At 41.0% G+C, this 19,103-nt stretch overlaps 1 protein-coding gene across 1 annotated transcript; it reads right to left on the reverse strand.

Annotated features, from left to right (window-relative positions):
• Nucleotides 1-1,002: 1,002 nt before the first annotated feature.
• On the reverse strand, nt 1,003-18,963 carry LOC142640379 (NADPH HC-toxin reductase 1-like). Its single transcript, XM_075814441.1, has 5 exons — nt 18,716-18,963; nt 18,449-18,618; nt 18,141-18,353; nt 1,532-1,911; nt 1,003-1,367 (listed from the first exon to the last, which is right to left on the reverse strand). Exons 1-5 carry the CDS (start codon nt 18,834-18,836, stop codon nt 1,226-1,228), a joined length of 1,026 nt encoding a protein of 341 aa, XP_075670556.1. The 5' UTR covers nt 18,837-18,963; the 3' UTR covers nt 1,003-1,225.
• Nucleotides 18,964-19,103: the final 140 nt, after the last annotated feature.

Raw genomic sequence — 19,103 nt, forward strand, 5'->3', positions numbered from 1 at the left:
TACATTAAAATAAATACTAAATAGTTTTATAAACTTATTTCAGTTTTTCTTCTTAAAAAAACTTATTTCAGTTTCTTTAGATCATACCAGGGAGAGCTAACGGGGTCGAGAGGGGTCAAATGCCTCCCCTGGCCTTGCAAACAAATTTTATTACTACTAGGTAGGAGTATGTGTCTTCTTTTCTTATAATAATTTTTTACATGTTTCCTGTGTTTTTCAATGAACTAGTATAAATTTTATTCTAAAGAAACTGTAAATCATTACATCTATAATATCAAAAACACCTCAAACAAATGGAGGTGTGTTATCATCGCATACATCATGGACTACAAGCATCACACTTAGCTTATGTAAAAAGTTTTACAGCTTTATATGCAAAATTGCAAATCCACACAGACCACACCTGCCTGCTAGCTTCTAATACTATATTATTCCATCCAATATTTCAATGCAAACATATGAATTACTTAAGTATTTGTTATTGATATAATCAATAAACCTCTTCTATACGTTAAGATTGAGGCTTCATAAACTCTACATTTTTTTTGAGAAGGAAAAAAAATTCTACATTAGTTACATATATAAATAATCTGGAATATTAACTTAGTATAACTTTGCCAAAATAACATAAAATCATACCAGTTATTTAACAAATAGAAATTGACATAGGTCATACCTTCCCCCCCCCCCCCCCCCTCAATTGCATAATACAAATTTACACAGTCGTCGTACTTCATATTTATCTAACTACAAATCTCAATATTTGTACGTAGACTTGTGACTTTGAAAACAAATTAAATCAAAAAACACATAATTTATGTGAAAAAAATTCCTAATAAAAAAATTTAATATAATGAATACACTTGTTAGTATTCATGTGAATGCTTATTATTTTTCAAATTCGTCATAAATATTATATGTATGTATGTATGTATGTATGTATGTGTTTGCATGTGCATAAGTAATTGAGTAATTGTAAGTGTCAAATGTAAATATGGCCTCTCAAATCAAATCCTGGCTCTGCCACTGGATTATATCATTTGCCAATTGTCACAACTTATTGAAGTGATTGATTATGAGCGATGAACAATTATTTTTCCATAAAATCACTACTTTTTCTTCATAGCTCATAATCGATCACATTAGGACCAAAGTGATGGTACAAAAGTTGTGTTTTTAGATTTTTTCCAAATTATTAATACATTTCCTCAACAGTTCAGAATGGTCATTTAATTAGATATCCGAGTCGGCTTCCACATGCCACGCTATCATCCAATATCTTCTTTGTATCATATGCATACTCAAAACCCATCTTCATTAGCTTCGTAGAATCAAATGTAACCCCTTTATCTGGTCCTTCAATGAACCTAAAATGAAATGTCATAGTCAAAGAAAGGCCCCAAGCTAAAAATAGTTTTTGGTATTTCTCTTTTGACCAAAAATGAATAAAATAAACACACAAAAGGAAATTGCTATAAATAAAAAAAATGGTAAGGAAATTTGGCAATCAAAATTCAAATAAATATCTTACTCTTTCGCTATCTGATTATCTGGAAACTTTTCTTGGAAGGAACTTGCAATCGCTCCTATGGTTGGATTTGTGGCGGCACAGAGGAATCTACCTTTCATTGATGGCTTTTCCATGCAGAAGATATGTGCTTGACAAATGTCTTCAATGTGGACAAGAGGAATTGAACCCAAAAGTTCTTGCAAAAGCTTCAATGCATTTAAGAAAAGTAAATTGCCCGAGAGCAGAGATAAAATTGTTTCCATAGATCCTGGTACATAAGGAAGAAGTGTTTCTCCTCCCACTAGACCACAAGCAAGTGTTACAACTTCAAGCCTACCATTATCATATTCATTATAATTCAGAATCTCTTTCTCTGCTAGTGTCTTTGATTTAATGTATCCCTACAACACATACCAGTAAAAAAAACAATTGAACAAATGAACAGAAGATCTTAATTAATCAAACAGTTGGATCATTTTTTTTTTAATTCAAGATATCGAAAAAAAAAAAACTTATTCTGTCATTCTTCATGGTCAACTACAATCTAGTCTTATATGAATTAGTGAAGTTTAGCAAACAATTTTAAACAATCCAAAAAAAAAAAAAAAATCAACTAAAACTACGAACCCAATATCTCAAACCAATAAGAAATTAAATTAACCATGCACAAGAGATTCATTGAACTCTAATAGTATATTAATACATATAAATTTATATTTATATAATTGTGGTAATTCTAAAATGGTACAATGGTATTTATCAGTACTAATGTATTTTGTTTCCCTAACTAAACCGAAACAGCTTTCGGTATGATATTGACTCCCTTAATAAGAATACCCGGTTTACATGGAAACCCTTTAATTTGAAAGGAAAAATAATAAGACTAACTCCTAAAAAATTCACCAAAAAAATTAGACCAAAGTACACATTTGACCCTTAAAACTTGTGGTTATTTTCATATTGGTCATTCCTGTTTGATTCTATTTTCATATTAGCTCCTAACATATTCATTTCTTTTAGTAGTTTGATCTTTAACATAAATGTCTTTAGTTCAGACACATTACCCATACAAGTCTATTTATGTTAGTAATATGATTGTTAAGTGTCAAATGAGTGTCTTCCATTAAGAAACATCACCCATAAATTCAATTCGGTTAGTAATCTAACCAATAAGTGTTGGATAAAGTGTCGTCCATTAAGGCGCGTCACCCATAAAATTCCCTGTGTTACTAGTTTTCTAACAGAAATGAAGGACATGGCCAACATGAAAATAAACTAAAAAAAAGGCCAAATTGAAAGCTTTTAAAACTTAAAGAGTCAAAATGAAAACAAACCCAAAATTTAAGGACCAAAAATGTACTTCATTATAAAAATATATTTACAATATCTTATTAAGTTTATTCTTAAATTTGAATTCACAACAAATATAATAATATCACCTCTCTTGGAAATTATACAAACTCATCATAAATATTTACTTTGTCTACCATCACTCTTTGTAGTCATAGTCAAGAGAGTCAATACTGTACCAGAAACCGTTTCAGTTTGATTAGGGAAACAAAATATTTTGGTATCAGTTAATACATGTGTACTGTTTTGGGTTTATCGCTATGTATTAAATATATATATATATATATATATATATATTTATATTAGTTGTATATCCATTAGTCAAAGCCCATATAATTTGTTTACAATATTTAAAATTATCAACTCATATCTTATTTAATAATTTAAACTCTAGCTAAAATGTTAATTTATTATACTGGTAATATATAATATCTAATATTCTCAGCAAAAAAAATATTTATAATAGAATTGATATTGATGCTTATAAATAAATAAAAAATTGATATTGATGTATTAAATAATAATACTAAAATAGGTCTCAAATAAATAGTCATTGTCATTGTACTTGTAGTGTTCTTTTTTTTTTTTTTTTTTTTTTTGTGGATAATCAAGACTAAGAAACTTCATTAATTGGGGGTTAAAACCGAAGATAATACATCCATACAAACTTGATTCAAGATCATGGGAGGAGTATCCTTCACCCAAACTATACTATCAAAAATATTACAAGCATGTCATGCTAGCACATGAGCTACTATATTACAACTTCTGTGGACATGGTTTACCTTCCAAGAATTGAAGGTCTGCAACCAACTTTTTGCTCCCTTAACCACCAACTGTATTGAGCATGGAAGGGTGTCAGAATTTGGGTTTGAGAGAGCTGACATAACAATCTTCGCGTCTCCTTCCATGATCACATCTTTTAGGCCGAAGTCCTTCGCCAAGAGGATCCCTTCTTCTGCTGCCTTTGCTTCCACCTTTAGAGCCCCCAGAGGAAAAGGAATCTTTTTACTCATCACACCCATTAGACTTCCTTCCTCATTTCTTATTATCACCCCAATGCCACAGCTACCAGATTCTTTAAACACAACTCCCTCTACATTTACTTTGTACCAATTGGAATCAGGGGGGCGCCATTGTGATCCAACATGAGGGTACAACATGGGGGTATGGATGGTAGGAATGTTGCCCTATCTAAACTCCTCTACATACCTAACTACTTCTCTAGCTATGATTTTCTTTGGTTTACATTTATCCTCATGTTTAAAGAGGTTACGGTTATTCCATATGCTCCATGCCCTCGTTGCAAACACATTCCAGTCGATGTCCTTTGCTTCCTCTCTAAGTTTCTAGTAAACATCTATGAAGTCTCGTTGGGTGTTCTTCTAGCTGGGGAAGATAAAGCTTGATTCCTTCCAAACTTCAGACGTGACCCTACAGTCCCATAACACATGACCCGAGGATTCCTTTTCACCACACAAAACACATCTATCCCAGTTCACCACTTTCCTTTTAGCCAGACATTAGTTTGCGGGCAGGATATTTTTACATGCCCTCCAAAGGAAGTGTTTGACTTTACCTGGGCATTCTAGCTTCCATATGGACTTCCAAAGATTAGGCATTTTTTATGCATCCGAGCTGTCCCCATAAGCTCCTGTCTCTTTGTTATCCTTTAGCTCTTTGAGTGCTACTCCAAATGCACTCTTTACCGTGAACCTCTCATTGCTTGTCCAAGCCCATATTCTGGAGTAATCAAGGAGGCTCAAACTAAATGGAATCCCAAGAACAACCTCTGCTTTGTGCGGGAGGAAGGTATTCCTCACCTTTTTGATGTCCCAAGTGCCTCTATCTAGGTCTAGAAGGTGCTCCATCCTTTCCACCCCTAAAGCTGACTTCTTGGACTGGCTACCCTGAAGGACTCGGCGGTTGGGAGCCATCTATCCTTCCAGACATCTACACTCCTGCCATTACCAATGTTCCACCTTAATGCCCTTTCAATAATACATCTTACTTCCACCAAGCTCCTCCACGTGTACGAAGGGCTCTTTCCTAGTTAGGCTTGTAAAAAACTTGTGCTTCTGAAGTATTTCGCTTTCAAAACCTTATAAAGGAGGGAAGTTGGGTTTTGGACAATACACCATCCCTATTTGGCAAGAAGGGCTTAATTAAAAGCCTTGAGGTTCTTGGATCCCATTCCACCATCTAACTTCATCTGACACAGCTTTTCCCAAGAAATCCAAGCCATTTTCCCTACACAAGGAGTCCGGAAGTTTGAAGCAACTCATAGTATACGTTGGGGTGGCTTGGGCCACCACTTTAATGAGTATTTTTCTACTTGCCTTCGATAATAGTTTACCTTTCCACCCGCAATCCTTCTTCCCACTTGATCCTTGATTCGGTTGAAGGCCTTCTTCTTTCCTTTACCCACGAACGGCGGCAGTCCAAGATATCTCTCGTGCTGTTTTATTATTTAGGCCCTAAATAATTCCTTCACACATTCCTGCACCTCACTTCTAGTGTTTTAACTGAAAAAGAGAGAATTTTTCTCTTTATTCAGTTTCTACCCAAACTCCTTTTCATAATCCTTTAAGATTTGACTCACTTGATTGGCCTCCTCCAAGGTTGCCCTGCAGAAGGTGATGCTATCGTCAATGAAGAATAAGTGGGAAATTTGGGGGCCCTTTCTACATACTGATACCCCATTGATCCGCCCCATTCATGCTTCCCTTTGAATCATGGCAGAAAGCCCCTCAGCACACAACATAAATAGATACGGTGAGATGGGGTCTCTTTGGAGAAGCCCCCTTGTAGGAATAATTCTTCCTTTTGGTTCACCATTGATAAGGACAGAATAAGACACGGTTTTCATGCACATCATAGAGAGGTGAATCCACTTTTCTTGGAAGCCCATTATCCTCATCATTGCCTCTAAATACCTATACTCGACTTTATCATTCGCTTTGCTCATATTGAGCTTGATTGCCATCATTCATTTCTTCCTTTTTCTTTGCTTGTTTATGTAGTGCATCATCTCGAAAGCGACAAATACATTGTCTGTGATTTGTCTTCCTAGTACAAGGCCATTCTAAGCTTCGCTTATTACCATTGACAAGATCCTTTTCAGCCTATTAGCAAGGACCTTTGACATGATTTTACATATTACATTGCATAAGTTGATCGGTCTGAACTCGGTTACTATCTATGGGCACTCCACTTTAAGAATTAGGCAAATATAGTTCTCATTTAAAGAGCAAGGCATAATACCAGAGTTTAGAGTCTATAGAACACATTTAATGAAATTGGGACCTACCATATACCAATACTTCTGGTAAAAGATAAAGGACATACCATCCGGGCTGGGGGACTTTGTGGGGTACATTTGGTTGAAAGCATATCTGATCTCCTCTGCTTGGAATTCCTCAAGCAAAGACTCATTCATTTCTGGGGTTACCCAGACATCCATAGCTTCCACATTGACCTCGTAATCACAATGATGCTTTGTGCTTTAAATTTTGACAAAATAATCTAGAATGATCTTCTCAATTTTTCCTTGTTCCTCATGCCATTGTCCATCTGCTCCCCAAATACCTTCAATCCTATTTTTCCTCTGTCTTTGTGTTTCGATCTCTGCACTTGATCCACAAAGCTCTAGATCTCTAGTTCCACATCACTTCCTCCTTTACAAGTACTTCGTTTATTTCTTTTTTGAGCATCTCAATCTCTTCGGTAGTTTCGTGTAGCATGTTTAGGGCCTCAAGCTATTGGAGACGTTCTTGATTCACTTTCAGTGTTTTGTTCACGTTTCCAAAAACGTAATGATGCCACCTTTGGAGGTGGACTTGGCCTATAATGCCATCATAGGACGTCCAACCCTCAACTCATGGAAGCCGTAACATCAACATACCATTTGATGATAAAATTCCCTACTGATTATGGAATTGGAGAATTGAGAGGAGATCAAGTATCCGCACGCGAATGTTACGTAGCCATGATGGAGATGGACGACCACATTCAGGCCATGAACATAGAGGAACGTTGGGTGGTGACAGAGCCCATCGAGAGGCTCGAAGACGTACTTCTTGACGAATCCCACCCGGACCGGACGACCAAAATCGACACCCTGGCAGACCCGACGGTACGTCAAGAACTCGCAACCTTCTTAAAAGAAAACCGGGACGTGTTCGCATGGAGCAACGAAGACATGCCAGGAATCGACCCGTCAATCATGGTACACAAGTTGAATGTGTTGCCATCTTTCCCGCCCGTCTGACAAAAGAAAAGAATCTTCGCCCAAGAAAGAGATCAGGCAATAGCAGAAAAAAGTCCACAAACTACAAGAGGCGGGATTTATCAGGGAAGTTTACTACCTTGATTGGTTGGCAAACGTCGTAATGGTAAAAAAGAACAACGAAAAATGAAGGATGTGTGTCGACTTCACGAACCTAAACAAAGCATGCCCCAAGGATAGCTACCCCCTCCCGCGGGTCAACATCTTAGTGGACTCTACAGCCCAACATCAGCTGTTGAGCTTCATGGATGCATTTTCTGGATATAACCAAATCCGAATGGACGAAGCTGATCAAGGGAAGACTTCGTTCGTAACAAGCCAAGGCCTTTTTTGCTACAAAGTCATGCCCTTTGGCTTGAAAAACCCTGGCGCAACCTATTAGAGGCTCATGAACAAGATGTTTGCACGACAGATTGGAAGAAACGTCCAAATATATGTCAACGACATGCTAGTTAAAAGTCGAAGGGAAGAAGATCATTTAGAGGATCTCAAAGAAACCTTTGATACTCTTCGCTCTTACAACATGAAGCTCAATCCAAGCAAGTGTGCCTTCGGAGTGACGGCGGGAAAGTTCTTAGGGTACATGGTATCCCAAAGAGGCATATAGGCCAACCCAGACAAGATTCGGGCCATAATAGGGATGGCACCTCCTAAAAATATGAAGGAAGTACAAAGCCTTAATGGCAGGGTCGCTGCACTTAATAGATTCATGTCGAGGGCAACGGATAGATGTCTACCATTCTTCCGCACACTGAAAAAATCCTTTGAATGGACGGCCGAATGTCAACAAGCGTTCGAAGACTTGAAGGTCTACCTTTCTTCGCCGCCGTTACTAAGTCCCTCGCAACTAGGAGAACTATTCCTTTATTTGGCAGTCTCCCCGGCTGCCGTCAGTGCAGCCTTAGTTAGAGAAGACGATAGGGTCCAAAGGCCCGTGTACTATGCGAGCAAAGCGCTGCATGGTGCAAAAGAGAGATATCCCCCCATGGAAAAACTCGCCTTCGCTCTGGTCACAGTGGCCCGTAAACTCAAGCCATACTTCCAAGCCCATACGATAGTCGTCCTAACTACAAACCTTTACGGCGAGCAATGAGCAGCCCTGGAGCCGCCGGACGAATGGCATTGTGGTCAATAGAGTTGAGCGAATTTGACATACAATATCGCTCCCGCACCACCATCAAGGGACAAGCAGTTGCTGACTTTATTGCGAAACTCACCAACACGGAAGGCGAGGAGGTAGAAATTCCACAATGGAACGTTTTTATAGATGGGTCGTCTAACAAGAAGGCTGGTGGAGTAGGGGTCGTGCTTAAATCTCCAGAAGGCGACGAGATTGAATGTATGATTCGTCTCGATTTTCCTACAACTAATAATGAAGCTGAGTACGAAATCCTAATAGCAGGTTTAGACCTTGCCAAAGCTGTAGAGGCTGCGAACGTAGTTATTCACTGCGACTCCCAGGTCATTACAAGCCAAGTGAATGGCGAGTACGAGTGCAAGGGAGAAAAAATGAAGAAGTACTGGGAGTAAACGAAGAGGAGGATAGATGGGCTGCAGGCCAAGATAGTCCAAATCCCAAGAGGAGAAAACGAGCAGGCCGACCGTCTTGCCAAAACCGCGTCTGCGGAGTCTATGATAACTATCGACAAGGTGCTCTCTTTTATTCAGCCTTCACCGCTAATAGACGTTCTCAATATACAGGAGATTGGTTCCGAAAACAATTGGACCACCCCCTTGATCTCCTACTTAAAAGATGGTACGCTACTTGATGGAAAGGATGCCGCAAGGAAGCTGAAGGTCCAGTCAGCGCGGTTCGTTTTGATAAAGGACGTCCTGTATAAGAGGGGCTTCTCTCGACCGTACTTAAGATGTTTAGGCCCCAAAGAAGCAGACTACGCTATGAGAGAAGTACACGAGGGGATATGTGGCAACCACTCAGGGTCATGGTCATTAGTACATAAGTTGATTCGAGCCGGATACTACTAGCCGACAATGCAAAATGACGCTCAGGTTTATGTAAAAGCTTACGACAAATCTCAAAGGTTCAGCAATATCATTAGACAGTCGGCGGAAGAATTGACCCCCATAACCGCCCCATGGCCATTCGCCCAGTGGGGGTTAGATATCATGGGATCATTCCCAATAGCAGCAAAACAGCTGAAGTTTCTCGTCGTCAGCATCGATTACTTCACCAAATGTACGGAATTTTGTGTGGAAAAACATTGTTTGTAGGTACGGAATTCCAAGAGTCTTGATCTCGGACAACGGTAAACAATTTGACAACAGCTCCTTCCAGACCTTCTGCTCAGAGCTAGGAATCAAGAACCACTATTCCTCCCCAGCCCATCCTCAAGCAAACGGACAAGTTGAAGTCACAAACTGATCCTTGCTTCGAATCATCAAGACTTGGCTCGAGGAGGCAAAGGGCATATGGCCTGAGGAGCTGCCCAGCGCACTATGGGCATACAGAACAACAGTGAGAACTCCCACGGGAGAAACTCCGTTCCAGCTAACATACGGGAGTGAAACGGTCATCCCAGCCGAGATAGGACTCACGAGTTACAGGGTGGACAATCATGACGAAGGAAGAAATGACCAAGAGCTACATCTACGGCTGGATCTAGTTGACGAAGTGAGGGCGATGGCTGAGCAGAGACTCGCACGATACCAGGACCTCATGGCCAAGCACTACAGCTCCCGAGTCAAGCACCGAGACTTCAAAGTCGGAGACCTTGTTTTAAGGAAAGTGATGGGCACCGTCAGAGATCCTGTACAAGGAAAGCTTGGCCCAAACTGGGAAGGACCCTACAAGATTACATCATGGCTAAGAAAGGGCACCTATCACTTAGAAACACTTGACGGACAGAGGCTACGACACCCATGGAACGCCGAGCATCTCAGAAAGTACTACCAGTAAAGGATAGCAAGCAGAACACTACTCCTCATTGCCAGTTTATGTTTTTTAATTATCTGTCCTAGTTTATTCTTGTCTACTATATATTTTAAGCCCAAAGGGCTGAAAGTTTATTATTTTTCGAAAAAAGTTCTACTTATGCATTCATCATAATAAGAGGAGTTTTATTCAGAAACGACTAGTAAACTTATTATGTCTTCAAGGAGACAGCAAGTCCACAAAGTGGACAACCTTATGGCTAAGTCCACAAAGTGGACGACCTTATGGGCAAGTCCACAAGTGGACGACCTTATGGGCAAGTCCACAAAGTGGACGACCTTATGGTCAAGTCTACAAAGTGGACGACCTTATGACCAAGTCCACAAAGTGGACGACCTTATTGCAAAGTCCACAAAGTGGACGACTTTATCACTAAAGCTGACAAAGTGGACGACCTTATTGCTAAGTCCACAAAGTGAACGAACTTATCACTAAATGAACAGGAGCAACAAAGTGACGGGATCAGTGTAACGTCAACAAAGTGACGGGATCAGCCTACAAAATAAATAAACTCTAAACTAGAATCCATGAAGTTGATGAATAATCAGCAGAGAAAAAGTTGAACCCATCGCCTACCAAAGAGAAAAAGCTGACTCCGTCACATATAAAGTGACAGATGTATGGCAAACATCTCAAAATAGTTTAATCGGCTAAAAGAAAGCTGACGACGTTGCTCATAAAAGTGACGGATATACGGTGAACAAATAAGTCGTACCGAATCAACTAAGAAAGGTGACGACGTTAAAAGCTAACGGGCATACAGCTAAGTTTTGATCCGATGCCGTCGCCTATAAGGCTAACGGATTGGTAAAAATAGCTCAAGGTCTGAGCTAAAAAGGAGGTTGACGCTGTTATTACTTTGATAAATAAGTGAAACAACGCCGTCATCCATATGCTGACGGGGTCATCAAGAGCAAGTAGTTTTAACATGAAATATAAAAAGAGAGAAACATGCTTCGAATATAAAACAACATATTAAGATTAACACAAAAAATGTCTTTACAAAAGCCCAGAGAAATGGGCGTCAAGCATTAAAGTTCGTCTACACCTTTTTTTTTTTTTTTTTTTAAAAAAGAAAAAAGGGAGAAGGAAAAAGTGCTAAGGTTCATAAAGTCGGGGGATCTTGAGGCCTTTCGTCATCTTCAGCGAAAAAAAGCTGGGCGCAAGGAATAGAAGGGCTGACAGCACTTAGATCGTTCCCATGAGAATTTGCTAAAGTCAAAGTGACGGGCTGGTCTGCGGCTGGCTGAGCAAGAACGACGCTGTCATCCCTCTGGTTAGCATCGTCACCTTCCTCATTGACGGTGTCGCCTGCAAGGGTTGACGGGATAGACTCATTCATGGAAATCTTGGATAAATCCAAGTCAGGATAAACGGATTTTACTTGTTTCAAGCAGTCCTTAAACCCGTCACCATAGTAGGCGGCACAAGCATCTATGAAGGATGACGAGTCCTTAAACTCCGCCACAGCGTCGCTCCTGGCTGTTTCCACCTGGACTAGGATGGACTTCAGCTCCTTTTCTGCCGTCAGCTTGGCATTTTCTTCCAGTGTTCGTCGACGACTTTCCTCAGCCAGCTTCTCTTTCAAGTCCTTCAGCTCCGTACCTAGGGCATGGTTCACATCCTTGTATTGCGCTTGGCCATCAGCCAAGTACTTGATACGCTCATGCAGACGGGCGATCACACCCTCCTTGGCAGAGCACCTCTCTGACAAAGCCTTCATGCGAACCATAGCTTGCATGGTCGAAGAAATAACGTCAAAATATTGAAACTAGTCGGGCACTAAAGTAAAGAGAGAAGCATACCCTAGTGAGATCAAATAGGCTTGACGCCTCTATCTCGTTAGTAGCCTGCTCAGCACAGGGGTCCATCTCTTCATCCTTTAAAAAGGACTCCGTCACCTCCACAGCATAGTCTTTGTGGGTTAAAAGGCGGCACATGGATCCCTAGGTGACGGGGCTTGACGAGGTCATCGACCCTTTACCTGCTCCATGGACGGACTTGGGAGGTGACAGCCTCTTTGAAGATTTTTCCCCAGAAGTCATAGTAGCCCTCTTCTCGGGATGGTCCTCCTTGCCGTCAAGCTTCCTCTTGGCTCCTGTCCTCCCGACGGGCTTCGGTGCAGACGGTGGTGTCAACTTACCCGTAGCCTTCTCCTGTTCCTTCTTCTTGGCAGCAGCGACAGCCCGCACTCTTTGCCTAGCTGACTCCATTTTTGAAAAAGACAGAAGGTTAAAAAAAAAAAAAAAGACAGCGTTAGGATGCAGACAAGAGATTGGGAGATACTCACGCCGGCGAGAATAAGCGTTTAGTTTACAAGCCTCCTCCGTTGGCTCGGGACCGCCACAATATAAATGTAAAGTATCGAGCGTGATTAGGTCCCGACACTTCCGCTCATCCAATGGGATAGCCGTCACTCGACGAATAAAATCCTCTTGTTCCACAGTGATGCGTGGACGATTGTTAGCTGAAACAAAAAAGTGACAGGTTAAAGGACTAAACAGGTAGACGAAGTAAAAGAGCCGACGAGACCAACCTGAGTTCCTAACGTATGCCAAGGTATTGTCAAAAAAGCCATGAGGCATTGACTCCCACTCCTCCTGACGGCATATCCAGTTCATCCCCTCTACAAAGAAATATCTGCCTTTCCACTTCCTATTGGAATCGGGCATGTCCGATACCAATTTTAACTCTTTTTCCCTTACTGCGAAATGATACACCCCCTTTGACAAGGAGATATGCTAAGGACGGTAGCACCAAAAGAATTCGTCCAAAGTTAATTGACGATTCCCACCACTCAGACAACCCCACAAGATCTCGGCGCCAATAAAGGTTCACCAAGCATTAGGGGCAATCAGGCTAACGGATATCCCCAGGAAATTAGCTAGCTGACGATGTAAGGCTGTCAGTGGTAGCCTTAATCCCGCAGCGAACATGGCATCATACATGCCGACATCCGTGGTTTGTCCCGAATAACATCTCTCACCTTCCTCGGGAAGGCGAATTGGGATATCGTCCAGTATTTAGTAACGGGACCGCAAACTTTTGAAAATATTTTCTGACATCGTCAGAAGGAATTTATTGATGGACCATTCTGGGGGTAGGATGAAAGGACGATCATCACCAGAAGCTCCCGAGGTACTTTCTAATGTTTCCTCGTCACCGTCACTCTCACCCCCGTCACTGGTACTTCCTTTTTCTTCGTTGATTCTCTAGTCTCCGTCACCTACCCTCTCCTCTCCACCATCCTTGCTCAGCTCACTTTCTCTAGAACTCCCTACTTCCTCATCAAAAGAAGTGGTTGACGTTTCCCTTTCTGACGACCAAGATAGGCCCTTTTCGGGCTCACGGCCTGATTGGTATACCTTGTCGTAACCCGCTCCGTCGCAGATTGACGATTGATCACTCGTCGTCTCCCTAGACATCTGACTACCTACAAACGACGAGTTTTATTCTAAGAACCTAGGCAGACGACTTCACTAAAGGGCAGTACTAGAAAAGTTTTTTTTTTTTTTTAAAAGGTAGAGTAAAGGGAACTTACGGGTGGAAGGACGATCTCAAGAAGTTGACGGCAGTCTGGTTGACGGAATAAGAAAATAAGTGGTGACGTTCTCTTTCTCTCGAAATCAGCAAGGTATGAAAAGTTGGAAACAAGAGGGAAAATGAAATATATATATATATAGGCGAAAGGGGGCACGGAAGACGAAGCGACACGCTCGTCCAGGCACGGAGCCAATCATTCTAAGCCATGTGTCCCACCATTTAATGAAGATGGCGCGAATTACCACACGAGTGGTTTCCCAATAACGTTAACTCCATAACCCGTCAGCTTCAGCTGACGGGGTCATGGAGTAAGGGGCAGCTGATGAGGATAATTGTATAAGTTACTAATACCTTAAGGTGGCTGACGAGAGTATTAGGCCCGTTAGCTCTGATCACCAAACTATTTCCTTTTTACGTCCGTGGCTCCGCCTCATATCTGATGGCGTTGGGCTGAAGGAAAAAAATCTGACGGAGTCAAAGCTGAAGGTCCTAAGCTGACGACCTTACCAGAGACATACGTAGGCTGACGACCTTGCCGGAGACATACGTAGGCTGACGACCTTAGGAAGTGAAAGCTAAAGGGGATAACCCAACCTTCATCCATAGCTTGTTTTGTCCACCATGTACGTGCATATAAGGAAAGTTCTTGCACTACACGTTTGGCCTTAGTAAAGAAGATTCCTATAAGGAAAAGGGTTCTAGATGATACGTAAAATCCATAAATTACTCTCCTAGAAGGAAAGTACTTCCTTACCAAGGCGCTTATTTCGGATCCATGCTACTATATATACCCCAAAACCCTCATAAACCAATGTACGCATAATTAACTCGACTCTGGCATTCTAGGGTTGTAAACAGTCTCTAACTTGACCTTCGGAGGGTTTTTGGCCGGCACCACACCGGTGCCCTTTGTTGGTCTTGTCTGTTGTTGTGCAGGTGTTGTTTCGAGTAAAGTGAGGACCACGTGACAACTGGTGAATTTTCATACATCATCAGTTCCCAAGCCCCCAGCAGCTCCAGCTTATCACAATCATTGTGCTCGGCAGGGCTGGCCACCAACCTCCCACCGTTGATGCAATTTTGTCCGAATCATATCCCTCAGACTGAGGACGTTTTCTAGGTTCCTTGGTGCTTACAACCTTTGTGCTAAATTCAGCTTCCAGTCTTCCCCTTTTAACGCCAACCTCATCATGGTTCAAGTCATTAGTGTGCATGAAATTTGTTGTGGGCCTTTGAAGCTTTTTCCACGTACCCTCCTTAATGCCTTTTGCATGGGATATCTCTTGTGTACGTGGTTGCACTGTTCCCTTGTCATGCATCATCCCATCCAATCCTATGAGGTCTATAGTTGGTTGCATGTAAGAAATAGGCACCCTAAATAGGCCACGATGCGTAGCTGTCATCTCACTAATAACTCTTTCCATGTCTGTGGGCCCCAGTATAGGGCTAGTTTCCTTAGGTGTAATGTCAACTTTCAGTATATTGGGAATGGGATCCCGTGAATCTCGCTCAGTCCTGTTCTTTTGCGAAAGTCGCATGATGGCCAAAAAATCCGCTGAGATATTATTCTTACCAAAAGAAGCATTATCCTCAGTCAACACTAAGTTTTGGTTGGTGTTCGTTGAAACCCTAGTGACTTTGTGGTTGTTTGGTGGGACCCTATCATCAACGGTCTCCCCAAACGGAGCAAAAGGTGTGTCTGTTGGGTCATTCCTTGTCCGAGTTTCTGTCGAACCACTGCTTCCTGTAACTCTCTGTCGGAACCCAGCTTTCAGCCAATCCCTATTGGGTAATTCTTCTCCCTTGGTAACCTGGACGTTGCATTCTTTGGCCTCATGACTGATTTTACCACACTTGAAACACAAACCACACAACTGCTCATATTGAAACGCGATCCTGGTCATATCTCCCTCAGGGTTGACTATCGAGCCACCTTTACGAATCGGTTTGTCCAGAGGAGTCATCACATGGACTCGAAGAAAGCGCGCTTGGTCCGTGGTAAGTGCCTTACAGTCGACTTCAATAACTTGACCTAGGCTATTTCCAATCTCCATGCCCACCTCTACATTGATGAGAACGAAAGGCAAGCCCAAATTTGTACCCAAATAGGTAAGTCGGTGAAGGTGACTGAACGTGCTGTCATGCCTCGGTCCCATCGCTTCAATACTAGGATCCGATTATCAAAGCTCTAGGGTCCGTTATTCACGACCCACGATACCTGGCTCTCCAATGCAAACTTAAATTAAAGCAAACCGTCGCCAACGTTGATTATCTTGAGGTCTGGTCCCATCTTCCATACTGATCGAAGGAGGTTCTTGGCGGCTCTTAGGTTTAGCGAATGGGTTGCTAAGAATTTTTTGAGAAGGCTGAGAGAGCACTCTTCTAGGGTTTTATCCCTTATGTCTGGCCTTACTGTGATAACTTCGCCTTCCTCTGAAGTTAAGTTAATCCATTGCAAACAGTCAATAACTTCGGTGTCCATCCCAATGCTCGAGATTTCAGCCCCTAGGTCTAGTTACTCCAAAGAACAGTGAGGTGTAGAAGAAAGAAAAGGGAGGAAGAAAGAAAAAACCATGAGGAAAAGACGTGGTGAAGAAAGGCGGCTCACCCTAGGTGAGAAGGAAAGCTCCTAGCGAGAGAAGAAAATAAAGACCAAACAATAATTAACTTTCTAAATGCTCTTAATATATAGGGATAAATACAAATAAGACCAATTACAGGATATCTTATTTCCATGTTATTCTCATCAAGCCCTTTAACCAAACACACCTACCTTTGTAACCAAATAACACTCAACCATCACCCTCCACTTTGTTTAGCAACGACGAGGCTGTACTAGTGAACTACTAGCAACAACACTTGTTCATGGTGGGCTGGGAAGCACAGGTGCGGCGTTTGGGCCACCGCACCCGCGTCCGACGCGGCCTGACGTAGGGACGCACAGGCGACGCCACTGCCTGCGCGTCTGTGCCGCGTCGGGCATTAAAAAAATAATTTTTTCGGCGCGATTCGCGCCGATACGGCGCCGATTCGGGCCGACGTGCGCAAAATCGGGCCGATTCGGCCCGAATCGGGAACAAACCGATACCGGCGAAATCGGCCGATACAAGCTGAAATCGGCAGATACCGGCTGAAATTCAAAAAAAAAAAAAAAAAACAGGTGCGTAACCGTTTAACTTGGCCGAAAAAAAAGAAAAGAACAGAAAAAAAAGGTGCAAACGCATCGTTTGGAAAAAAACAAGACCTAGCCCTCTCCCTCTTCATTTTTCTTGCGCCTCTCTCCCACTCTCTGCCGTCACTCTTCAGCTAGGCTCTCTCCCATTCACTGTATTCTAGTTATTATTTACTATTGCTCTTAAATTTGATATATATTTATATAATGTGAAAAAAGTATGTTTAGCAATATATTAAAAATATAAATAAAAAATTTTTTAATAATTTTTTAATCGCCGCACCCGCACCCTACTTTTTCAAAAATTGCCGAGTCCCGCACCCGCTCCCGCACTCGCACCCGAATTCCGAAACGCATCCATGCTTCATAGATGGTGGGGTAGAATTCAATAGCGTGGGGAGTTTGTAAAAGGGAAGAGATAGAGGCGACACCGAGTTGGTTTGGTCTAATTTCAAAACTATTTTTATCATCTATTTAAAGTATTGATGTTGTATTGAAATCTAATTCATTCATTCTACAATGGAATAACGATATGATATTTCGAAATTTCTCGATTGAGTTATCCTAAAATTTCTAGCCGATTGTAATTATTTTTCATATAAATTATCATAATATAACGTACGTTAACATAGTAAATATGTCAGACATATTTCGCAAATAATTTACTCTTGTGATTCTGTATACAAGAACAAAAAACTATACAAGTATGTATAATGCATAAATACCTAAAAACAATTAAATATAGTCACAGTTTGGATAAATGTAAGATGATAAATGTGAATCTAATCAATGCTAATGTTTGACACGTTCTCCTTGAAATAAATTTTGCCCCTAATAGAAGAAGCATAGAAATCTGAATGCTTAGCAAACAAAACTCTCACAATATATAGACAAACTTGCACCAATCTTAAAAGGTGTAACATGAACAAACATGACTAATTTAATACTAGAAAATCCACACGACCCATGCCCACCATGAATATATAAACTTAAAAAATGTTTAATTTTTTTCCCATATGAAACTTAAGGATTTTACCCCTTTAAATCATGTTCGAGTAATTACTTTAGGAGTCAATCTCTCTTTCATTCTTTAATGGTTATGGAAAAATGACCACATAATGTTAATTTCCTTCTAAAAGAGAACTTGATTCAACTCAGATACCCATCATAAGATATCTGAGTCTCACTTTAATTTTAGCTATATAAAAAATAAAAAATAAAAATAAATAAAAACCGCCCTGACATTTGCAAAAACCACTTTCCAGCAAATCATAACGTTGAATGGAATTCTAGGACATTGCTGAGAAATATGAGAAGGAAATACCATTGTAAAATCATTGGCATAAGTGAAGGAAACATCAAAAGGTGTCCAACATGTTTCACCAATGCAAGACTTGAAACAAACTCCATCTTCTGTCAATGGTGAAGAGGACATTATAGACGCAGTGTAGATGAGCCGCTTCACGGTTTTCGACCGAATACATGCCTCAGCGATGATTCTAACTGCTGCAACAGCCGCTTCAGCCGTATCCTTGTACTATAAATCTCAGATTATCAAACTGTTAATCACCAAAATTCTCTGAACTATATAGGAGAACTAACTGTAGCTTTAGAAATTAATGGACATAATACCTGAGAGCTTTGGGTGTTATGTAACATCGGAGTAGCCACATGAAAAACATATTCACACCCTTTAATTGCAGCTTCAAACTCAGTGGGATTGTAAATATCAGCTTGAAATAGCACTAATTTGTTCTCTGCATTTGGGAAGGACTTTAGGAGATCTGCTTTGGAGGTGTTCCCTGCAATTGTAAGTTAGATAAAAGATCATGAGAGTCTATCTACATAGTACATACACGCATGTATGTACACACTCACATCACACAAACACATACAAACCTTGGTTCCTCAGAGTTGCATGGACGGTATGACCTTTCTCCAGAAGCATTTTGACAAGCCAAGAACCAATAAATCCAGATCCTCCTGTGATGCAGACCCTACTGTAACTCTTCTCCTCCATCTTTATGGAATTTTAATTTTTAACTACTCGGGCTTGACAACATTTATAGCGAAAGGCGAAAGGCGAAAGTCGTGTGTGTGTGTGTTTTTTTGAGAACGTAACCCATTATTTTATTTTATTTTATTTTTTTGATTAGAAATCTGGATAGAACTTCATTAGACCAAAACATTATACAAATTTGTTACATCTTTGAGCACTTGGTCAGCAATAAGGGCGGACCCATTATTAATCTAGTGGCGTACTCTACAATAAATTGTAACATCAGCG

The sequence above is a fragment of the Castanea sativa genome, chromosome 1, assembly GCF_040712315.1.
Source record: "Castanea sativa cultivar Marrone di Chiusa Pesio chromosome 1, ASM4071231v1".
NCBI lineage: Eukaryota > Viridiplantae > Streptophyta > Magnoliopsida > Fagales > Fagaceae > Castanea > Castanea sativa.